Genomic DNA, 24,219 nt, shown 5'->3' on the forward strand with positions numbered 1-24,219 from the left:
AATATACTAATTGCTAACATGCCCCCGGTCTCAATTTTGATTATTTATTACTGTTTGGTAAAATAGGACAAAACAATCATTTATGATTTCTAAATAAAATGTGAAACAGTGGTTTTACTGTTAAGAAGTATTGCCCTGTAACCAGAGGAAGTTACAGCAGACACACCATAAAATTAGTACACAATGTATAACTAATGCCGTAGAAACCTTCCCCAGCTAATGGCTTTTCTGTTCTTCTGAGAGTCCCAAATATCAAGCTACCTTTCAATGGTAGCAGCGAACAGTCAGTTCCTTGAATCCACACACACGAGTAAGGTGCCGGTTCAGCTCTGCCACAACTGAAGCATCTAAATCCCAAAGAGGAAAGATCATTGTTACCAATTTGTCAGCCATCAACAAATAATGCATCAAGCATGTTTGAAGATGAATTGTTGTTTTCGTTCTCATCAAAGAAACCATTGGCAGCATTTTCTCTTCTAGCTTTACGTTCTTCAACGATATCATCTTCTGTTTCAGTGCAGAAATTTCGTCGAACCTGCTTTACAGGTCTCTCAGCCACAACAAATTTGTTCCCATCACGAGATCTCTCTCCAAAACCTGCCCAGACTGGCAAAAATAATAGTTCAGAAACAACAGTCAAGTTTAATGAATACATCAAGGACATAATCTACGCAGAAGCAGTTAGATCTTAAGAAACAGTCAACACGATTTTCACCAATGAACAATGATGCTTTAATTTATATTCAATAATAAATCCCACTTCCAAGAAGCTAATCCACTGGAATGTTTCTCATTGTATATCAATGTATAGAAACCACACATGTACACAAACAAAAAGTGATTATGCAAGAGCAACACATACTGCGAAGGTAATGAAAAATACAAATTTTCAATCATCATCATCACTAAAAGTATACTTAAATATTACAAAAAAGAAATGTGCATATTCCTTTCAGATATAAGAAGTATCAAACATCAGATATAAACACAATTTGTGAGTTACTGCAAAATTCTAGGGATTTGGATGAAATGACCAATAATGAAAGCTTCATCCTAACACTCCCACATTCATATGTAACTAACATATGCTTGTACCTCCAAAATGATGCAGAACAATTGAAGCAGCAACAGTAACATTCAAAGAAGCAGTGCCACCTCCATATTGTGGGATATATACAAAGAAGTCACATATCTCACATTCTTTAGCAGAAAGGCCTGTACCCTACACAGCAACTTTCACAGGAATCAAACAAATTTCTAACGTGATTCTCATGCTCCATGAAGGAGTGAAGTTCTAAAAACCAATTAAATCAACAACAAAGGAAAAACCTCGTTGCCGAGTAGGAAAGCCGTGCTTTTTTTGAAAGGATGCTGGTTCACGGGCATGGCATTCTCGGTGATCTCCACTCCACAAATATCGAAGTCTTTCTCCTGTGAAAAGTAATAACAGAACCCGATTCATTTTCATAAAAAAGAAACCATTTTCGGATAAAGAAAGAAATGAGGAAAGAGCAACTGATTTGGGAGGTAGAAAGAGAAAGCAAGGAGGGACCTTGAGAAACTGGCGAGCGTCGTGAAGGGAGTGGAAGTGGCGGAAGCGGAGGTGGGCGGAGGAGCCATGGCTGCCGAAGGAGTTGAAATCACGGCGACCGACTAGGATGAGCTCCGAAACACCGAAGGCAGTGGCGCTTCGAGCAAGCGTGCCAACGTTGTGCCTTTTGGCAATGTTGTGAACCACCACGTAACTCTCAAATCCCATTCTCGAAAATCGAAATTATTGCCACTCGCAAAGAATGAACCACCCGAAACTAGTAGTAGGATGTTCTCTACTTTGGGGTTTTGGATTTGGGAGGGACACTTTGAAAGAGAGGGTTTTCCAGTATTCAACAACAAAGGTCATTTTATTGTATTTGTTTATTTTATTTTTTCTTAAAACAAAATGAAAGATTGAAAATTTCGAAAGGAGATTCTATTACAATTGAAAAATTAGTGAGAATTATATTTTAATTAGTTAATATTAATTAATTTTAGTATTTGAATTTAGAATCTAAAATTTATGATTAAAGATTAGAGTGTAAAATTTAAGATAAATAAAATAATTTAAAAAAATAAATAATATTAATTGAAAAAAATAGTTACTTAACATTATTTATGGGATTTTATATATTTTTCTTGATATAATTTTTTGTCATACAAAAATATTATTCACCGAAACATAGAATGAATTTTATGTTATTCACCAGTTTAATACATTAATAAATATTTAAAAAATGTGTTTAATTAGGAAACAAATTCTTATACATGTTCTATAATAAAATATTTTTTTTTTAATTTTAATTAAACAAACTGTGATTTTATATTTTAAACTATGGTAAAAAAAATATCAAGTGAAAAAAAAAGTGATATTTAGAGTTTTTAAGTTAAAAATTATAGAGAGTCCAAAAAAAATTTTATATAACTTAATAGCATTTTTAAGTTATGTTTTATGAACTCATAATAAAGCAGTAATTTGACCACTCTAAAGACACACCTTCTTTTGAAGTCAATATAACTTCGAAAATATTTGAAAGGAAGTAATATTTAGAGATATAGTAAGTGCTTTGAACATTCACAGAATTTAAATATACATTCGACTTAAAGAGTTGAACAACCATTATGAAAGATTTACTATAATTTCGTTCGAATTGTGAAAGTATTTAATCCACTAATTCTCCAAACAACATACATTTAATTTTGTGCTTCCTGGAATAAAAGGCATAATACAACTCTAACAATATTTTTTGACACTTCATATTCAGCATATATACAGCTGAAAGGAGAGAAAAAGTAGTAAATATTATTCTAGGTCTTCTAACTGTAGTGTAATATGCTTGTTTTTTTTCACCCATGTGTATAATTATCCCATAGCTTCTTCCTTTCCAACAACCTCTCCTATATAATCTTCATGTTACAATAAGACCATTTAAATCTAAACTTGTAATAAATTTAAGATCATGTCTTAACAAAATAAGAAGTATGTTGATGTAACATGTCAAACAAGATTTTATCCATTAGAGCATTTGCCTCAAGTTCAGCAAAAGGATAAAATTTAAATAAATTAAAAACGAAAGTCTCGATGAAAAAGATTTTCACCTCTGTCTTTGTATAAAAGCTAAGCTTGTATTTATGAGCAGTTGTCTTTACCTTTTCATTGTTATTTTTCACAATAAAATTCTGCATACTATGCACGGCATGCTTTTTTTATCTTCTCCTTGAACAATTCAACTAAAACTTGCATATCGTTGCATGAATTCTATCACCCTACAAAATATTTTGAAACCCAAAAAAACCAAAACTTATTAGAAAGGCATTAAAAAAGAAGATGCAACGTATAACAATCACTCATCTAATACCTACTCATCTTGCAAAATCATCTCCAAACTAAACACCTCATTCTGGTTTCACTGGTTGGGAAACTCATACAATCAGGCAACACCCACGACCAACGACCAAGCAAGCTTGGTTGGATTGATGTCTTTGATCAAGTCTGCTTTAAGCAAAAGTTTTGTTAAGTAAAATTAACAATAGATTTATATTTTTTATATAAGTTGTACCATTCTAATATTTATATAGAGTTGTTCCTCTATCAATGAATGAAATGAGCAAGAAAAATGAGATTTTTAAAGAGCCAGTGAGCGTCAAAGTGGGATGTCCCAAATTCAATCATTTATTAACCGTAAATCCTTACACATGGGCGAAAAACTATGCTACTTGTATTTGAAATTCAATTTCGTCAGGACCTCTGACCAACGAAACCGTCACCTCCACACTTCTTTCGAATGGAACACTATAGCTACCTCGTCCACTGGGATGTTACTTTGGCGACCAACCCTACTGAAAGGACGACAATTTTTTTTGGATGGTAACACTGTTGGTGGACAATTTTTGGAGGCTTTTTTATGCATAAGCCGATGCGTTGCTGTGGGTTTGTATTTTCATCCTAATGGAGGGAACTAGGGGTGTATATAGTCCGGCCCGACCCCAAACACTTTAGGGGCTAATTTGGTGTGATTTTATCGGGTCTAGGGTTGGGTAAGGGTCTAAAAAATAGACTCAGTCATTATTTCAGGTCGGATCCGAGTCATAACTTGGGTCACCCGAACTCGGCCCGGTCATCATATACAATTAATATTTTGTGTTATTAGTGATGGATGATGACTATTTTTATGTGAAATTTAATTATTGTAAACTTTAATACTTTGTGTTATTAGTCATTATAAGACTATAAGTTAATGTTTTATGTTTAAAATGCATAAGACTTTAGACTAATGACATAATATTGTATTATTTGTATTGATTTAAAAATTTGGTGTTATTAGACAATATTAGTATTGATTATGGTTATATTTTAATTTTAGAGAAGGGTTGGTTCTTGTTATATTTTTCTAAGTGAATTTTACCATGTCAAATAATGGTTAGAGTCTTAGAAATTTGGATATTTTTACATGCTAATTTACAAGAAGGTATCAAGGTAATGTAATGTTAACGGCTCAATTTTTATCCGGTTTTTACCTAGTATAATCGTGACCCAAAAATGTATAAGTTTCATCGGGTTTAAGACCGAGTTTGGATCTAACAAATAGACCCAATATATATTTTGGATTGGGTCTAAGTTACATTTAACCCGGTTTCACCCGAGCCATAAACACTCATAAAGAAAATACTATTCATGACGGGTGATGTGTCATCACCTCCAAAGCTTTAGAGTTGGATGTTTTTAGTGGAAACACTGTTCAAACTTCATGTACTGTACTACTTAACTATTATATTACAAATAGATGTACACTTTTGTCAAAAATTAACTAGTCTTTATTTTTTACCAAACATTACTTCTCACTCAAGAAATTCTCTTTATTTTATGTCGCTTAACTGGTAACAAGCCTCAATATGAAATTATAACTATTTTAGGGTGTGTTTGTTTTTGTGTTTGAAGGTGAAAAGCACATTCAAAATTTTTGAACACTTCAAGTTTTAGTTTGGCTATTTTTTCTTCTTATAAATGTAAAAGTGATTTTGTACTTAAACCCACATTTAAAAAAACAACAAATTATAATTTTTACATTTTTTTATTTCTCTTGTACCAACCTCACCCTTTATACATATTGTTTTATTTTTGAAATTTTTATTTTTTTATGATTTCTTTTTTTATTTATTATTTATATTTTTGTTAATTTTTTTATTTGACATTATACATTTTTATAATTATCATTCTTGTGTATTATATTTATTATTATCTTTTTATACTATAATTTATTGATCCCATTATATAGAGTAAATTAAAGAAAAAAATTAACCATAAAAAATAATAGTAGTGAAAAAATTATAACATACTAAAAAGGAGTACTAAGAGTTTTCGAAAAAAATTATTATACAAAAACAATTTAAAAAATATAAAAAATTAAATATACTTAAAAAATAATATTATAATTTAATGGCGTATCCTTTTCTAGTAATTATCTACCTAAAAGTGATTTTAACTAATATTATCTAAATAATATTTATTTTATCAAAATCAATTTTAGTATAGAATTAACAACCATAAATTATGTTGATACAAACTCATTCTAATCAAAATTAAGTCTATAAAATCACTTTTATTCAATTCCAATATGGCAAAAGTCAATCCAAACACACAAGTTAGTTATTTGGAGTTCATTCGGCAAGATACACAAGAATTTATCAGAGATTTTATTAGTATGGATACAGTCGAACATGTACAAGAATTTTACAGAATCACTCTTATTTTATGACAACATATAGCTACTTGTCAGTACTATTGTCTTGTGCACCAAATATATTGTAGGCACATTTTGCAATCAAATTCTGAGAGAAACATTGTTGTAATTTGTATGAATCTTTGTACACAATGTTTCTCTCATTCTTTTTCGTTTTCCAAAAACATATTTCCTTTTTCTTTCTACTTCTATATGTATGTCAGTGGCCATTTTATCTGACCTCATATACAGATATCCATTTTTGATGTACATGGACTTATTCACTATTATAAACAATAAATAACAACTATTTACAGTTATAAGAGAGTCATGCCCTGAAAGTTAGCCATTCAACCCTCTCTTAAACCAGATTAACAAATTTTTTAAACTGCAACTTGAGCCGCTGCAAGCCTAGCAATTGGAACCCTGCAAGTGTCCTCAAATTTCAGTTTAGTGATTGAATCTAAATCTCTAATTTATTTTTAGATAATATGGAACTAAAAATCTGACCTAAAAGGAGAGCATGAGACATAGTCAAGACCAATTTGAGCAAAGAATGCAACAGAAGATGGCTCCCCACCATGCTCTCCACATATTCCAACCTGATAAACCAACTCAAGGTGTTAATTGCTGCAGCAATTTGATGAGGTCTAATAATTCATAGAATAGAACAGCTACATGCTTCTAGTTCAAAAATCTCTGTCAGTCAGTTACTCCTAGACCTACCTTTAAGTTTGGTCTGACAGCACGACCCCTTTCTGTGCAAAGCTTGATGAGTTGACCCACTCCTTTTTGGTCAAGTACCTAATATTATTGTCAACAGTTTCAAAAATTCAGCAACCATCTTTCATATATCATCAATGAGCAAATAACCTTTAGACAACTAACCTCAAATGGATCACTCTGCAGAATGCCGCTAGATAGGTAAATTGGAAGAAATTTTCCAACATCATCTCTACTGTACCCAAATGTCATTTGGGTAAGGTCATTGGTTCCAAATGAAAAGAACTCGGCCTCATCAGCAATCTAGAAGAATGGATAATAAAATTAGCAAGTTTAAATAAATAATTAAACAGAACAAATTATACTCTTTAACTATGCTTCTTTCCCACATTCTAAAATCTAAAGTAATGACAAGTAACTACTATATGTTAGAATCTTAATGTGATTCTTCAAGTAGAGACATAAAAGGAGTTTGTTTTTACCTCATCTGCAACTAGTGCGGCTCTGGGAACTTCAATCATTGTTCCAACCTTGTAGCTTAAAGAGGAACCCATCTCAGAGAAAACTTTCTCAGCAACATTCCTTATTAAACTCACTTGATGCCTTAATTCCTGCCAATAAAATAAAATAAAATCTGGGCTTATATGATTAAGATGATAATGGAACTATGGAAGTTTCCTCATAAATTTTAGGCTTAATGATGCATGTAGACAAAACTGAAGAACATGCAAACTGGAAAGAGATAAGGTGGAGTAAGGATCATGCCTGAGGTGTACCAATAAGTGGAACCATTATCTCAGGAAGGACTTTAATGCCATGGTTACTCACTGAAACAGCAGCTTGGAAGACTGCACGTGCCTGCATCTCAGTTAATTCGGGATATGATATTCCCAGCCTGTTGACAGAACCTCAATGGTCACATACAAATTATTGTAAAATCAATCCATAAACTATGGACATTGTTACTTCATTTTCTAGAGTTCATTTCAATATGAATTTGTCATGCACAAGAAGGAAATGCAAACCTGCAGCCACGAAAACCAAGCATGGGATTCACTTCTGAGAGTTTTTCAATCCTAAAGAAGATTTCTTCTTCCTTCATGCCTGTCTCAGAAGTTAGCTCACTGACAATGTGCTCCAAGTCACCCTCCGGAAGAAACTCATGGAGCGGAGGATCCAACAATCGGATTGTCACCGGGAGACCATCCATTGCTCGGAAAATTCCCTCGAAATCTGATCTTTGATAAGGTAGCAAAAGGTCAAGTGCAGCTTTCCTTTGTTCCGGTGTGATGGCCATTATCATCATTCTCACAGCCTTTATCCTCTCGTCCGAAGCAAAAAACTGAAACTCACCAAAACCAGTAGAAAACCATATCATTTGTTACTACTTTTGAGTAAAATTTGTTATGAATATCCAAAAACAAGGTTTAAAATTAAAAAGATTAAATCATATATGAATATTTTATGTACCATGTGTTCTGTCCTGCATAGTCCAATTCCCTGAGCACCATTCTGTCTTGCTGTTAATGCATCTTCCGGTGTGTCAGCATTTGCCATTACCTGACCGACAACAGCAAATAAAGAATATTCAAGAAAGGAGATTCTTTGATTCAACTCAACTAATGAAGCATGTAAAGCATACTATGCACCCACCTTCAGATGCCTTATTTCATCAGCCCAAGACATGAAGGTTGCAAGGTCATCACTTAGTGCTGGAGGCGAAAGTGGCTGCTTACCTAGTATCACCTCACCGGTGGATCCATTCAGTGATATCCATTCACCTTCCGGAATCACTGTATCACCAATTACAACAACCTGCATTTTCAGTTGAGAGATTATACCAACAGCATGATGGCCATTTAATATGCTTATACCAAAGGAAAGCCTTTACCTTCTCAATATCATTTACAAGGACATCAGAGCAGCCAGACACACAACACTTTCCCCATCCGCGAGCTACAACGGCAGCATGAGATGTCATACCACCTCTAGCTGTCAAGATTCCAGAAGCTGCATGCATACCCCCTACATCCTCTGGACTTGTCTCTGTCCTCACCTTGAATAAATAAAATAGGAATGAAACTCCAATCTTACACTAAGAAGCATTTCACCTAAAACTTTTCATAATCTTGATAGATAAAAAAAATGATTGCGTGATAATAAAGAGGGATACCAAGATGACACTCTTTCCTTGTGCATGCCATTCTTCAGCATCATCAGCATTGAGCACAACCTGCCCTACTGCAGCTCCAGGGGATGCAGGTAAGCCGGTAGCTATCACGTTGTCCTTGTAAGCAGATGGATCCTCAAACTAACCAGACAAACTAAAATCAATTAAGAACACTTGATCATCATCTTAAATGTGAATCTAGTAATTGTAACTACAACTAAGTATATACCTGTGGGTGGAGAAGCTGATCAAGATGCCTTGGCTCTACCATCTTGATTGCAGACCGAATATCAACAAGCCCTTCATTAACCATGTCTACAGCTATTTTAACAGCACCTTTGCCAGTACGCTTCCCACTTCGACATTGCAACATCCACAACCTATTTTCTTGAACTGTGAACTCAATATCCTGAATTGTAGGTTAAAGCAATTCCATAAAATTTCCAGGAAGTAAGAGAAGCATGCAAAACAATGACCTATCTATGGAGAGTGAATTTTTACCATCATATCCTTGTAGTGCTTCTCCAGAATTTTGCAATTCTCCTCAAGTTCCTTGTATGCTTCTGGCATGCAATTTTTCATAGTCTCCAAATCTTCAGGTGTCCTGATTCCAGCAACTACATCCTCTCCCTATTTGGGGAGTCGAAAAAATCAGCAAAATAAGTGCATGAAAGTCGCATAACTAGTGTATCATATCATAAATCATGTACCTGAGCATTAATCAGAAACTCTCCATAGAGTTTCTTTTCTCCGGTACTTGGATTTCTAGTGAACAAGACACCAGTTCCGGAAGTCGTCCCCATGTTACCAAACACCATAGTTTGAATGTTCACAGCAGTTCCCTTTAGTCCATTTATTTGATTAATGCTCCTGTACTTAATAGCCCTTGGGCTATCCCAAGAATTGAAAACAGCTTTCACGGCTAGCTCGAGCTGCTTCTTCGGGTCTGCAATTGGTTAATCAAAACTTAAGATGGGCGCATATAGTTTTTTCTTACAAAAACTTTATGATGAGAGGGAGTTTGAAATGAAGGTGAAGACCATGAGGATATATAACAAACAAATCGTGATGGAGTTGCATTCAGCACCTGAGGGAAAATTTTCTCCATTGGCTTCAAGGTAGACATTCTTGTACTGCTCAACCAGATCTTTGAGATCAGATGCTGTTAGATCAGTGTCAAGTTTGGCACCTTTTTTGTTCTTTAGATCTTCTAACTTCTCCTCAAACAACGAATGCGGAATGCCCAAAACCTCAATATAACACAAAAGAACAATTAGAAAATATGGAAAAACACAATGCTTCTTGTTCCACTTTTAGAGAAGGATATTGATACTAGCTTTTAATATTGTAATTTGGACTTCAGTTGCTAAAGCATTGTTAGCAATCTATAAAGAAAGCTAAAACAACGTGCATTTTGATACATAGAGTGTAAAAGAATTGACTACTCACAACATCTCCAAACATGTCTAAGAATCGTCTGTATGAATCGTAAGCAAAGCGCTCTCCACTCTTTGCAGCCAAGCCAGCAACGACTTCATCATTGAGTCCAAGATTGAGAACTGTGTCCATCATTCCAGGCATGGAAATCTTGAAAAGGTGGAGGAAACTAGTTAGTTATGTTTTGTTAGCACAGCATGAGAAAAGAATAAAGCAAGTATAAGAAAAGAATGATATTTACCGCAGCGCCAGAGCGGACAGAGAGGAGGAGAGGTCTAGAAGGATTCCCAAGAGAGGCCCCCATCTCTGCCTCCACAAAAGTGAGGCCTTCAAGTATCTCATCCCAGAGGCCATCAGGTAACTTCTTGCCATTGTGCTGATATTCTTGACAAGCTTCCGTTGATATCGTTAGTCCCGGAGGAACTGACAATCCAATGGTTGCCATTTCTGCCAGGTTTGCCCCCTTTCCTCCCAACTATTGCATATCATTCACACACATGCAGATCAATTCAAAGGAAAACAAAATCAGTCATGGAAAAAAGAAAGCAGGCATCCCTATTTTGTTGAATGTAAACAAATGTGAAGACAAAGAATACTTGCCAAGGATTTCATGGCCTTGTTTCCTTCACTTCTGCCCTTGCCAAATGTGAATACACGCTGTTTAAACAATAGCACAGAAAATTTTTACTCCAGCTTCAGTAAAAAATAGATGTTACATTCTAAATGCTTAGGGAAAATCATAGCTGAACACCACTCTTATACCTCTTTTTACTTGTTAGTAATGTGTGAAAACTTCTAAAAGGTTTATGACAATTTGCCTTTGTATACGTGATCTGACATTCTTAAAAGTTTTCAACTTCAAACTGTGTCTGATTATTGTCTGAGAGTAAGGGAATAGCACATTGCATATGGCAGTTATGACCGTTAGGATTAGTTACTGAATCCGTTATGTATAATGCTCTTCGGTTAAAACAAAAATTGAGAAGCTTGGTCAAAGTTAAACAATGCTTAATTAAATAAATCGAATATCAGCATAACTGTGTAAGTACATAATGAGTTTAATTTTTATATGATGTCAATATATAAACATCAGTGACTCTGACTCAGTGTCAGTGTTCAATTATATTAATTAAAATAAGTAGTTTTTAAGGTTATTTCCAAATGATTAAGCATTTTCAAGATATTAAAAATTAGAAAAATTCTAGATGACCAACAGTTTTTCAGACAACATCAATTTTAAGAATATTTAAAATCTACATCACACAAAAGAAAATTGTTAATAGCAAGGGACGTAGCCAAAAATTTTCACAGCCTCACGGACCAAGTTGGGGCTCGTATTAGGATATTTTGTGGTAAAGAGGGAAAATTGGCCAACTAATTGCGGTATTGTCCCAAAACCCAACATTACATGCTCAGCTAGTCACGAAAATCACTTGACCAAATAACCGCAGTTTGGGCAACTCCCACTGGTGCGATTTTCATTACACAAATGTAAAAAGGTGGAACATTATTTAAGAAATTATTACATGGTACTTCTGAGTTAAGAAGCATTAAAGTGATGTAATATAAATATATAATAAATAACGCGAAAGTAGTCAAGATCATTAGTATCTTAATCTTTTAACCAGCAGTGTTTTATTCAAATCTTAAAAATAATTTAGTACTTAATTAAAAAATGTTTTGGAACAAAAAAAAAGACACCGATTGTTATTATTATTAGTATTAGTAAATCAAAAATACTATTTACACATTAAAAATAGCTAATAAAATCAGTTGATATATATTTGTGTATAAATATATATCTAATTTAATTTATTTTTAATACATATTTTAAATTCTTATATATATTGACTATATTTTATATTAGTAGTTAATTTTGGTGTATACCTAATACTAGTTGTTAGTGAATTGAATAAGGTATTAAAGTAGCAATTGAATATTGATAATTAATATAATTGTGGTAATTAGAGGAAAGAATGAATGGATGGTACTACGTACCTTTTTGGTTGTGGGTGGGGTAAGGATAACTTGTCCACGTATTGCAGGGTAACGTGATGATCCTGTTGATGATGATGATGATGATGATGATGATGATGATGAGTTGGATCCAAAGCACAACAACTGCAACTCCTCCTGCCACAGCACTACTCCTCTGTTGATGCTTCTTTTCCCATAGAACAGTAACTCCCTCTTCTTCTTATTGTTATTACTGCAAACGTCTGGTGTGCTCCTTATCAGTATTCCCTTCCCTATGCCTACTGAGGAACACATCTTTTTCTGATCTTTCTCACTTCAATTTCCCCTTCCTTCTCTGTTGCATTCATGCGCATATATATGCATGTAAATACATATATTACTGCATACTGATTATATCATGAAATCAAATTCACGTACCTGAAGATAGAATGAATGAATAACAAAAAAGAGAGTAGTTGAGAGCTGAGTAATTAGTATAGCAGCTTCTCAAAATGAAAAATGTCAGTTGTGTTTTTTTATTTTCCTCGCTATTTATGTGTTCAATTTTATTAATTATAACTCAATAACAAAAAGAATGTAATATAATTCAAAATTATAATGTATGATGAGAAATGAGTGGACGATATTCCGGATTGGAGCTAAGTCGCCTTCAAATTGAACTTAATAGTAACACTAACGTTATTATTTTGTGTTCCAAAATTATTATTTATCCTCTAAAATTAATTATTAATATATTTATATATAAATATATATAATTTAATTTATTTTTAACGTTTATTTATATTTTAATATATATTTTATATTAATGACTAATTTTAGTGATTAATTTTAGTATAGATACAATATAATTGTATGTGTCATTTATTTGATTTTTTATTTTATTGAATGACCAACTTTACCCTTTCTTGGTCCGTCTCGCGGTTTATGGCACACATATGGACAATTCTTAGAAAATCATACAACTTGTCCCTTTCAAGTTTCAATGGCTACCCTCTTCTCCTACTTCTTTGCTTCTCCTCCTTTTTTGTTTCTTCCAAAAACAAAATACTACTATGAAAATTATGTTTTTTCAGCTCTTCACGTACCTTCTTCCGATTTGAAACTTTTGACACCACAAACATCTTGCAGTAGATATAATGAAACTAAAAATGTAATTCTAATATATTTGCAAAATTTTGTAAAAGCATTCGATTTTTACTCTTATTTTAAAGCCTTAATATATATAAATTACAACTGTTTTCGGAAGTTAATATAGCTGGATAAAGAAGGAAATTGTTTTATATTAACAAACAATCAACTTCGAGAAACTAATAATATTATTGGAATGGTTAAATGTTTAATTTCCTTTCTAAAATAATGTGAATAGATGTGGCTGAGTACATCTCTCGTATCACTTCATAATTTCCCTAAAGAACCTTCTAGACAGGAATGGGTTCTATATTTTTCTCCAAATATTTCCATCCACATCTATTACTCTATTTATCTTTATTAATTATTTGTTTTCTAATTCTATTTTATTATTAATAGTTTTGTAGATTTTTAAAACGCCTAGGAAGCAGTGAAAATAAATGGTTGGTAAACTATGGCATAAACAAACATAATTTTATATACTGCGCAAGACAAATCAGACTATTCGATTGGAGGTACTGAAAATTCTGGGTCTAATTTGTGTACCGGCAGAAAATCCTGGATCCGATTTCAGTATTCACGAAATTCTACTCCACACAAATCGGACGGCCCAATTTGTGTCCCTCTCTCTACAATGAAATCAGACGGTCCGATTTCTTCCCACCAAAACAAAAAATTGAACGCCGTTACAACCGTGTATATCTTCCCAATACTCCATAACTCAGCATAACTCACATATCAACCTCATATAAAAAAAATTAGCCACTTTTCTTCACTGTTATGAATGTTATAAGAAATTTAAAATAAATAATATGGACATATTATAAGATTTTATAATTTATAATTATGTGTCTTTGGCCTTAGCCATGTGGCATCCTTTTAATTATATTTCTTGAGCTTCACGAGTCCGTTAATTTTTTTTAGACACTCTAGAGTGAAGGAAAAAAGTTTTCATGTATTATGCATCACTTAATAAAACATAACAGTTAAGTCAAAAAATGATGGCTTGTGTGAAATATGCAATTATGCATAATCTTAATTTTGAAGTCCACATTCTATGATCGCTGCTTGAATCATGAAGGCCATTCATGTAGACAAAAATATTGGGTGGCACATGTGGCTATATTCTCTATTAATGTTGTCAATAGGAAGTCATGATCATTGATCAAATATTCCTACATTCAGCAGATATGATTAAATCACTTATATTCACCTTCTTATGTTTAATAAAATAGCACATGAACAAATTAGGATTGAGAAAACAATAGTGTATATATATAACCAATAGGTATAATTTCTTCTGCATATTTATTTACTTCAGCATCATATCACAGTAACAAGCTAAGGAAGGCAAGTGCACCTTCTCAAGAATAACATCAAAACAGAAGAGGAGAAAAAACAGAACCAACCAAAAATCAACCTTGCCATTGAAAGCAGCTTAATGTATCAACCAACTGTTGAGATGCATGATTAGAATGCTTTATTCATTCTGAAGTCCCATAGACATTATTCAAAACTCTCAACTCGCTCAAAGTATAAATAAATAAATAAATAAATATTATGTATGTGTATACCGTACGGCGATACGCCGCTGGATCGGGCTCCTGCAAGAAGGGCAATCTTGCATACCTTGCTTTTCATGGAGCTCATTGCATGTTGTGCAAACAACCTGATGTGCACAGGGAAGGAAGACCACGGACATCTCCTCCGAAAGGCACATCACACACTCGCGTTCGCGTTTAACCCCACCGGGTGTCACTGAGTAGTCGCTGACTAGCTCCCTTATAAAAGAATTCCGGGGCCCTCCCATGGCTGCAACATTTTTGAGGTCTGCGAACCTGCCAGCATAGCTTCCATCGATGCCCATCCTCAGTGCAGCGATCTTGGAAGAGTCGGTCTTCAACCTCAGCTGTGCAATTTCCTTTTCAAGTTTATGGATATCATCTCTGTACTTGAGCAGATTTCTCTCCGCTTTCAATTTGATCATATCCTCTTTGGACTTTGCTGACTCCTCAATCTGTTCTCTTTCCTTTTTTATAGAATTGGCCTGTAGAAGAAGTTCTTCTTTCGCCTTCGCTTCTTGCTGCCATCTAGCCTGTGTGATATTTGCCCTTTACGATGAGAACATAACAAGAAATAAACTCATTCAACACCCATAAAGAGTCAAGAGTGGTTGCATTGTGGAACCTCGCAATGGTTCATGTGTACAAAACAATTTGATCATGTTTCACTTGACAATAAGGATGAGTATCACAAATACAAGATAAACAGGATCTTCAAGGAAAAGGACAACAAACAAGGTGCAAGGAAACACAAGTTTAAGGAGTCATCTTAAAATCTACGCATCCGTTCTTCACCTTCTAAATGGAGAAAAGCCGATACCTCGATAGCTAACATGATGGCATGAAGAAAATTTGTTTCAGACCCATATCATTTAATATACATGCAGTACTCACCCACTCTACATGGAAACATGATAATGGTCAACTCATGCAAACAAATGGATATCTAAAATAGGTGTTAACACAAGCCTATCTACTTACTGGTCTATGCTGAGAATAAAAATGAGACTGGAGGATCTTCAAAACAGAAAAACCCACTAATCACACCTTCATACAACCTTATTTCTTAAGAAAAAAGGTTGCATATTGGAGACACCGTGGTACATTAATACTGCACGAACTATGTTACAACAGTGAAGATACCAGGTGTTGTTTACAAAAATATAAGGGAACATTAGAGAAATTTTGGAACAAGATTAAAGTACTATACCTCAGCTTGTTCCTGTTGCACCTTAGATTGCTCTAGTTCCTGCAGCAGCTGCGCTAATTTACGTTTTTCGGTAACTAGCTCTTCCTGAAACAAGGATTTCTGTTTCTCCCAAGACTGAAACTTCATTTGGGTTTTCTTTTCCCTTTTTGAGACCTCCTGACAGCTTGCGGCAGTTTCTGCAGCACGTAGTTTAGCAGCCTCCATCTCTCTCCTTAAAGCAGCATTCTCAACCTCAAGCTTTCTAACAGCAGCATTAGCTCGCTCTACCTGTCCACTTGCTTTGCATAAGGCATTTTCCATCTCGGAAAGCTTCTTCAGAGTGTTTTCTTCCAGAGATTGTTTCTCTTTCTTAAGACGCTCAACTTCCTCTTTCTCTTGTCGAAGTGTCTTGAGCTCAGCCTTATCCTTACCCAGCCGACGAGCAGCCTGCATAACTTTTTGATTGGCCCATTCAGTCCATTCTTGAAGTTGATTTTGCAGCTCACGAACCCTTGGAACCAGCTTCAAAATCATTTCATCCTTTCTATCTTGTGGTACCCGTTGACCAAGGGGCTTGTCAGATGATAAACCCACATGGCTACTACTAGGTGCCTCCTTATTGACGTAGACAGGTGCCGGAGAAGACTTGATTCTTGAAGACAATGAAAGAGAAAGATCAGTATCTGTAGCTGATAAAGGAGCTGGACTACTGAATGCAGGTAGAGTATTTGCTGCATGTACTGAATACGAAGTATTGGTCGATCTAGAGATGAGATCAGGAGCAGAATCCAACCGGAATGAAGTCGAGACAGATGGTCCGGCAGGGGATGAGAAATTAGCATTATTGTCTTGAATCACATCAACCCCCATTGCCTTACTTATCTGTAAGGATGCACTCTTTAAATTTATCGTAGAAGATTCTGACACAGATTTAAGTTTCTTATCCAAGATTAAACTACCAAAGCTACTCAGCTTCCCTCCTCTTGAAGACCCTTTGGATCCATAAGTCCGATAATTCTTTTCCACATGAAACGACTTTTGTCGAAGAACATAGTCCCTCTTGGTGCTGCCAGAATGGAACTTCCTAACATTCCCCCATTTTTCATCGACCAGGGGAGATTGAGATGTTGCAACAGTAGTAAAAGCTTTATTAACACAATCAGATCCAAAAGTGGTACCCCCATTCTCTAAGAGTCCACCACCAAGAACATGAGAATTCTTTGAGTTATTCATGCCAGGAATTCCCACTGCGAAGGGTTTCTTGGATTGAGAATTATGAGAACCTGCAGGAATCGATTTACAAGGATTTGGAAAACTGAACTCAGGAACTTTTATTTCTGCTGTTGATTGCAATTCCATTTGGCTAGATGAACCACCATCCATAGTGCCATCACTACCTAAACAACTTAAAGGGTCACCATCCATTGCACAAGCATGTGACACATTCATGTCGCAAATTAACAAACACCACATTGCATCGCCGATACTGAAGAATGGCCTAACCTCTCTAAGTACACAAACCAATTCAGCTAAGATATACTTCTCAAGCTGCACTAAATCTTCAAAATAGTGCTCGCGTGAAGGATCAATCTCTTGGCTGTTTCTAAGAAATGCTACAGCATTATCAATTATATTAGACTCAGTATCTTTATATCCATAGCAGATGCCAGACCTCAAGATGGCCTTAGTTGCAATTTCTTCTGTATATCCCAATGCAGCAATTTTTTTTATTGCACTCTTGAAAATGGTGTCCAAATTACTCAAGACAAGCTCTTCCAATTGGGCTTCAGTGAGATCATTCCAATCAGCATCGTTGAATTCATCTGCCTCGAGTCCTTCCTTTGGATGACTAGGCCCGACCTCAGATGCACTTCCAGGACTATACAACCCAAGGTCAAGCTTCAATCCATCGGCAGAATGATCCTGGCTAATACTACACAGGTCACAAGCCGCGGCTTGCCCATGAGCCGGGGCAATTTCAAACTTCTCAGCAGAGAATTCATAACCAAGGCACTCACTTTGGGGTGAAGGAATAATCTTATTGGACTCCCCCAAAGGAGGATCAGCCCTGAATTTTCTCTTATTTCTACTTCCTTTTTCTTGGACAGAAACTGAAGGAGACATTTGACTGCTGCCACTGGCAACCAATGAAACCATTCTTAGACAGCTGCAGACAAAACCAAATAAACAACCAAAAAAAGAAAGGAAACAGATGAAAAATATGAACACACTTATCAAGTTTTATCTAGTATCTATCCACAACCGCAATTCCAACATCAAGTTTCATGAATTCAAAAGCAATATGAATAACATCATTGATGAGGAAAATTCAGCAGCAATTCCACAACATTGTGCATAAAAAAAAAGTAATACAACTAGCACTGGATATCATATTTGTATGCATTAAATCCAGAAAATCAATCATTTCTGGATTTAACTATTAAGAACCGATGATTTCCAAAATTCTAGAAGGTTCAGAATTCAGAGAATAATTGATGACGGATCAATCAGCTTCCACATATACGCAGTAATCTCGTCGAGCAGAACATACCCGGAAAAGAAAAATTGGAAATTAAAAATACCCAAACGAATATCGGTACTCCAAATACAGCAACAGATCACAAAAACGATTAAAAAAACATGTTTTTGAAAGATTATCCAAGCATACGGAGGCAGTGATAGGAAGAAGATCCCAAATACATGAGTTATAATCAGTACTACACGATCGATACGTACCCGATTGGAGCAAATTACCGAACAATCGATGGTACGATCGATCTTACACAATCGGACAATCACAAAGAAAATCTACACCTTTTCCCTATTTTTTTCTTTTTTTTTTTAGTTTCCTTTTATTTTATTTGTGCTGATATGAGGGCCTTGGGAGCTTGATGGCTTTTATGTATTCAAGGTCTTCCTCCATCTTAGAAATAAGAATAAGTTAATAAATTAATAATAATAATAATAAATAAATATTTTATTTTTCATACATTCATTCATTTAGCATAAGCTGCCACTCAAAAATAAAATTGTATCTTAATTTAAAAAAAATTGTGTTAATTTATATATGTTGCCATCTATCTATCTACATACTCTAAAACATGACTATGTAGCATGTGGTTGCATCACATGGAAGTGTTTGAAAGACATGCATATCAAAATTAATAGTGGCAAAGTGTAGACATGTTATGTTAAATATTTTTTTTTTCTTTCAACTTTTTAGTATAGAAAAGGTAAAATTAAGAATCACTTCTAAGGAAGCATGGTAGAAAAAGGAGACGAGATTTTAATAACAAATAAGAGATTAACCACTTATTATTATATCACAGACAATTTATGAATAGGGTAAATTAAGAATTAAGTCTCTAAAATATTTGATTTTTAACTAATTAGTTTCTAAAAAAAATATTAATTTAATTTTTAATGTAACAAACAGTAGATATGTGATGTCTTTCTATTAATTTATTACGTAAAATTTTATAGTAGTGTTTATATATACAGTTACCTATTGTGACGTGTTTATTTATGAAAAATTGTCACACAAATAATAACTTTTGGAGTGAAACTTTACCTGTTTTGATAAGATTCGTGATAAATAGATAATAGTTGATAAAGCTTGTGTTGGCTACAAATGAATTGTAATCGAAGACTGAAGTAATTCGAGATGTTAGTAAGGTCTTGAAGTGGAGCAGAGAACGAGGCCCACGTGCTGAAAGCATCGAGTAGGGAGTTGTTCAGCATATGTTCGATTAACATGGTGATTCGAACAAGTTTTTTAAATAAGAAAGATCGAAGAGTTTCAAAAGGGCGGGAATGGTTACTTTAATCTCCGCACACAAAAGGGCACGAATTTTTTAATGATCAGTTATGGAAAGAGGGTTATAAATAACAGGAAGTAGTATGGCCCAGGGGTTGGAATTTTTTTTCAGAAATACACTCAAACACACTCACATCCTCAGCAAATTTCTGAGTCTGTATTCGAGTTCGATTTCTGTAGGGTTCCTTTCATTGTCTTTACTTTTCAATTTTACAATTTCTACAAACTTTATCTTTTCCTGTTCAGTTTATCTTCAAAGCATATTTTAATTTCATTGTCAAATTTACATTTCAATACTTTTACTTTTCATGTCAAAAGTCCTTTGACCCAATTGGAGGCATTTTTATTGTTTTATTTAAAATTTAATGCAAACTATTTCGATTTCAATCAGTTTTACTTTTCGAAATCTATATTGTACACTTTTTAGTTTCTTTCACCTTTTGAACTTATTCCCTTTTAATACTTGTCCAATTCGAGGACCTTTGATGCACTTATAGAAAAACTGGTACCTACAAAAGAGGAGTAGGTTTCGCTCCCAGACTATTAGATATCGAACCACCATCGATTTGCTAAAAATCGACAAAATAAATTGGCACGCCCGGTGGGACAGTTTGAAACTGAAGTGTGTCAAAAGATTTTTGGTGTCATTTGATGTATGCAGTTGAGAAGTGGAAGGATTATCTACATGGCTGATGAAGTGTCAAATATGAATGGTGGTTCGTCCACCAATGATAGCATACTAGTAACTGTGCAATCTTCGGACGTTACTTCACGTTTAGAAAGTTTGATTGTAAGTGAAAGTACAGTGGTTACTAGTGTACAAACTGAAAATAATGGGCATAATATTCATCCACGTGGTAACTTACCACCAGTCCAGCTTCCAGTAATTACTGGTTGGCCTCTTTATGGCATTCCTCTCGGTTATGCTCCACCGATGAGTGGTTTTGTTCCTCCCATTCATTTTGGAAATGTGAATGGAGTAGATAATTCTCAAAATCTACAATAATATTCTAAATTTTCTCGTGATTATAATGTGGGCTCTACGTCGAATGCCTCTAATTCTATAGCAGTATTTCGACAACATGTAGAGGAAAGTCATCATGATTTGGTCAACTTATTGACTCAACAAATGACTACAATTCTAAATCCTATGATGGTTGATCACGAATCGAAATTTGAACGTCTTGCAAGGCAAGTTGAACAGATTGCCCGAATCGTTGATTATGATGAAGGAGAAAGGCATGATGCCAGGGGGAATAATGAGTGTTTCGAAAATATATTTCAAAATAAAAATAATGTTTTAAACAGAGAGAATCCTCATATAATTTTCCGTAGTCAAAATGTAGATGATGTTCTGGCCCGATTACGTGCTAATCATGGTGGTGAACATTATCAAGTCACAAGGATTGTGGAAGATGTACTAAATCGAGTCGGTTTGAATGTGGAGTTTGTGAATCGACCCCATTTTGTGTCTGCTTTTCCTCAAGTTGTTCAAATGGCTGAAGTGCCAAGAGGGTTGAAAAATCCGAAAATAATTACAAAATTTGCAGGGAAAGTTAGAGGGTCGACCACTGAACATGTCGCTCGATATATGGTCGAGATTGGGAATCTAGCCAATGATGAGAATTTGAAAATGAAGTTTTTTCCTTATTCGTTAACAAAGAATACGTTTACTTAGTTTTCGAATCTTAGAGCAAATTTGATAACGACTTGGATTCAGTTGGAAACTTCTTTTCATGCTCAATTTTATCGAGGGCAATTGAACGTAGCAATTACTGATCTATTAGCGTTGAAACGAGAAGATGGTGAAACCATCGATGATTATATGATACGTTTCAAAAATTCTAGAAGTAAATGTTATGTGTCATTACCTGAGAATGAAGTGGTGAAAATAGCAGTTATGTGGTTAAAATTTTATATGCGTCGAAAATTGCTTAATGTGCATATTCCTGATTTAGCCCATTTGGTTGAGAGAGTTTGTCAAGTCGAACTTTTAAAGAAAGAAAAGGAGAAACATAAGAATGAAAGAAGGTTAAAGAGTAAACCCTTTACTCGAAAAGAGAAAGTGGCTTATGTGGCCATGGAATCCTCGGAAGAAGGGTCTGATTTTGAAGTAGAGGTTGATCTGGCCGAACTTAAGAAGGGTCCTCCATATGTTTGCTCTTTGCTTAAAAAGCTCCCTAATAATGAAAAGTCGAATGATTCAAAACTAAAGAGTGGAAAAAAATATAGTTTTGATATCTCAAAATTTGATCAGATTTTTGATGTGTTGCCTAAAGATAAGCATTTAATTCTGCCCGAAGGTAGAATTTTGCTTTCGATGAAAGATTTGAAAGGAAAACCTTATTGTAAGTTTCACCAAGTAACTAATCATTCGACTAACAACTGTGTTTGTTTTAGGGATCTTATACAGGAGGCCATCATGGAAGGACGTTTGAAATTTGATGATGGAAAAAAGGAGATGAAGGTTGATGCTGATCCTTTTGATGTTGAAGCCAGTTTTGCTGAGCCATGTTTATGTGTGAATATGGTTGGAATTTCTTATGACTTTGATGTGGCTTTGGGTGATTTCGAATCACAAGTCCGATCAATATATTGTCGAGTGGGGGATGGTTTGTTAGATTTCTTGGTGCAGCAAAAGATCATAGATCGGGATGTATCTCTGTGTCTTCGATGTAATGGTATATTTGACGCTGAGGCTACAGTAATCTTTGAAAAAGAAAGGATGAAGAAAGGATTGGCTCATAGAGAGGAGCAGGCTTGTCAGACGCAACCAATTCGATGAGTAGAGGGATAAAGCTCTAAGGCTCCTCAACAAGATGCTACCGCACCAATAAGCCGTTCTTAGGCTATAGGAGTTCAGTGGATTCAGAATTGTCGAGAATTTTGAAATCGAGATGCTGAATACAGGCGAAACCCACAGTGGGGACATCGAAGACCTCCTCGAGGTCGGTATCCCTATTATCATGGGCAAGCTAGAGGGTACCCAAGGGGTAGAGGAAGAATGAATCAACAACAAATAAAGAAGCCTCAAACTGATAAAGGCAAAGGAAAAACGCCTTCAGTGCACTCTCGAGTAGTCTTCCCATCTGATGGAGAATCTTACTCAAATGGCATTTCTTCTCCTACGAAATTGGACAAAGGCAAAGCAGTAGTTAATACTCCAGGTGCTGACAAAGACAAGGATGTTGATTTAGATGAAGAGTATTTTGAAGAGGGAGATGATGAAATGGTTGGAACTATTTCGATTATTCCAACTGAATACTTGGGTGAGTGTGAAGGCAACCCTGAAGAAGATTATGATATGGATGCTGAAGAAGTCTTTTCTTTCATTCGATATGAGTATGAACCAAGGTATTTTCTGAGGCCTTCTGAAAAACAGAAGTCTCATCTTCTGAGGCCTTCCTCTAAGTTATCTCTTATGCTTGTTGTTTTCTCAGGGTTGTCTCCAATTTACACTTCTTCTAGTTTGCATTCAGGCTGGGGGCGTAGCTCTTCTTGAGTTTGAACGCCACCAAGCTCAATGGCATTGACCTCTTTTTTCCCAGGACTTCCTTTTAGATTGAGACTTTTGTTGTAGCACTTACGTGCTAGTTTCTGATCTCCCTTAATGGTGGTAATTCCTTCAGCCGTAGGAAACTTCATACAGAGGTGAGGTGTGGAGACAACAGCTGTAAGTCGATTCAAGGTGGTCCGACCTATTAGGGTGTTGTATGTGATCAACCAAAATTTTATGGTAAATTTTTTGTTACAATAAGTAGATTTTATCAATTTATCTCACATTTATTCATTGAAATAATATGTTTTTGTGAATTTATCATAATTGTACTTAATGATTAAAAACATACTTTTTAAGCCCTTAAATTGCTAAATTTAATTCACTTTAATTCTATTCGATGCATTGATATATTTGTTAAGTGATTTTAGGCATTAGAAGGAAAGGATGGCTTGAAGAAATGAAGAAAAAGCATGTAAAAGTGAAGAAATCATGAAGAAATAAAGTTTTGAAAATCTGCCCCGTTGCGCGTATGCATGGCTTCCGCGTACACATGACCTGGAATTTCGCCAATTTGCGTGTACGCGTGCCTTCCGTACACGTGACTGTCAGCACGTGATTTACTTAAATAAACACGTAGATTGCGATTTCAGGCCAATTTTAGGCCCAATCCAGCTCATTTCTGAAGTATTTCATGCAATTCTCAAGAAGGATCAAAGGGAGAACAATTAGGTATTAGTTTAGAATCATGTTTTAGGTTTTTTCTAGAGAGAGAAGCTCTCTCTTCTCTCTAGAATTAGGTTAGATTTAGGTTAAAATCTCTCTTAGATTTAGGTTTTAATTCTTGTCTTGATTAAGTTTTCTTTGCAATTTCTTGTTATTTCATCCTTGTTCTTTTAGTTTTACTTGTTATTTCCTTTATTTTGTGCTTTGGTTCTTATGCACTCTTGTTGATTTTGATTTTCAT

General features: G+C 34.9%; 3 protein-coding genes across 8 annotated transcripts; all 3 read right to left on the minus strand.

Annotated features, from left to right (window-relative positions):
- Positions 1-63: 63 nt before the first annotated feature.
- Positions 64-1,903, minus strand: LOC112705076 (uncharacterized). Its single transcript, XM_025755938.2, has 4 exons — positions 1,553-1,903; positions 1,330-1,431; positions 1,096-1,222; positions 64-606 (listed from the first exon to the last, which is right to left on the minus strand). Exons 1-4 carry the CDS (start codon positions 1,757-1,759, stop codon positions 386-388), a joined length of 657 nt encoding a protein of 218 aa, XP_025611723.1. The 5' UTR covers positions 1,760-1,903; the 3' UTR covers positions 64-385.
- Positions 1,904-5,704: 3,801 nt separating this feature from the next.
- Positions 5,705-12,740, minus strand: LOC112705086 (pyruvate, phosphate dikinase 2). Its single transcript, XM_025755946.3, has 20 exons — positions 12,478-12,740; positions 12,082-12,394; positions 10,684-10,740; positions 10,325-10,558; positions 10,096-10,233; positions 9,734-9,896; positions 9,357-9,592; positions 9,148-9,276; positions 8,876-9,055; positions 8,650-8,787; positions 8,368-8,532; positions 8,130-8,291; positions 7,947-8,036; positions 7,502-7,818; positions 7,242-7,371; positions 6,959-7,087; positions 6,642-6,779; positions 6,480-6,557; positions 6,264-6,355; positions 5,705-6,179 (listed from the first exon to the last, which is right to left on the minus strand). Exons 2-20 carry the CDS (start codon positions 12,352-12,354, stop codon positions 6,137-6,139), a joined length of 2,892 nt encoding a protein of 963 aa, XP_025611731.1. The 5' UTR covers positions 12,355-12,394; positions 12,478-12,740; the 3' UTR covers positions 5,705-6,136.
- Positions 12,741-14,441: 1,701 nt separating this feature from the next.
- Positions 14,442-18,877, minus strand: LOC112705095 (putative E3 ubiquitin-protein ligase RF298). 6 transcript variants are annotated; one of them, XR_011864874.1, is made up of 4 exons: positions 18,676-18,857; positions 15,961-18,106; positions 15,732-15,870; positions 14,442-15,649 (listed from the first exon to the last, which is right to left on the minus strand). XR_011864874.1 is itself a non-coding variant. In XM_025755962.3 (3 exons), exons 2-3 carry the CDS (start codon positions 18,061-18,063, stop codon positions 14,747-14,749), a joined length of 2,640 nt encoding a protein of 879 aa, XP_025611747.1. In that variant the 5' UTR covers positions 18,064-18,076; positions 18,676-18,877; the 3' UTR covers positions 14,442-14,746. The 6 variants fall into 6 exon arrangements, 5 of the variants coding, with proteins under 5 accessions (XP_025611747.1, XP_072057457.1, XP_025611741.1 ...); XM_025755962.3 differs by lacking the exon at positions 15,732-15,870 and having other exon boundaries at positions 14,442-15,283; positions 15,961-18,076; positions 18,676-18,877; XM_072201356.1 differs by lacking the exon at positions 15,732-15,870 and having other exon boundaries at positions 14,442-15,299; positions 15,961-18,076; positions 18,676-18,877.
- Between the last annotated feature and the right edge of the window lie 5,342 nt (positions 18,878-24,219).

This window comes from Arachis hypogaea, chromosome 1, assembly GCF_003086295.3.
Source record: "Arachis hypogaea cultivar Tifrunner chromosome 1, arahy.Tifrunner.gnm2.J5K5, whole genome shotgun sequence".
Lineage (NCBI taxonomy): Eukaryota > Viridiplantae > Streptophyta > Magnoliopsida > Fabales > Fabaceae > Arachis > Arachis hypogaea.

What these genes read in the sequence shown, in the direction of transcription:
- LOC112705076 (XM_025755938.2), bottom strand. Translation starts at nt 1,759, where the DNA reads ATGGGATTTGAGAGTTACGTGGTGGTTCACAACATTGCCAAAAGGCAC. An exon ending in ACGCTCGCCAGTTTCTCAAG is followed by an intron (nt 1,432 to 1,552) that starts GTCCCTCCTTGC and finishes TACTTTTCACAG; the next exon opens with GAGAAAGACTTCGATATTTG. An exon ending in CTTTCCTACTCGGCAACGAG is followed by an intron (nt 1,223 to 1,329) that starts GTTTTTCCTTTG and finishes GTTGCTGTGTAG; the next exon opens with GGTACAGGCCTTTCTGCTAA.
- LOC112705086 (XM_025755946.3), bottom strand. Translation starts at nt 12,354, where the DNA reads ATGTGTTCCTCAGTAGGCATAGGGAAGGGAATACTGATAAGGAGCACA. An exon ending in TAGACATGTTTGGAGATGTT is followed by an intron (nt 9,897 to 10,095) that starts GTGAGTAGTCAA and finishes TGTTATATTGAG; the next exon opens with GTTTTGGGCATTCCGCATTC. An exon ending in ATGAAATAAGGCATCTGAAG is followed by an intron (nt 8,037 to 8,129) that starts GTGGGTGCATAG and finishes GTTGTCGGTCAG; the next exon opens with GTAATGGCAAATGCTGACAC.
- LOC112705095 (XM_025755956.3), bottom strand. Translation starts at nt 18,096, where the DNA reads ATGGTTTCATTGGTTGCCAGTGGCAGCAGTCAAATGTCTCCTTCAGTT. An exon ending in TGCAACAGGAACAAGCTGAG is followed by an intron (nt 15,284 to 15,960) that starts GTATAGTACTTT and finishes AATATCACACAG; the next exon opens with GCTAGATGGCAGCAAGAAGC.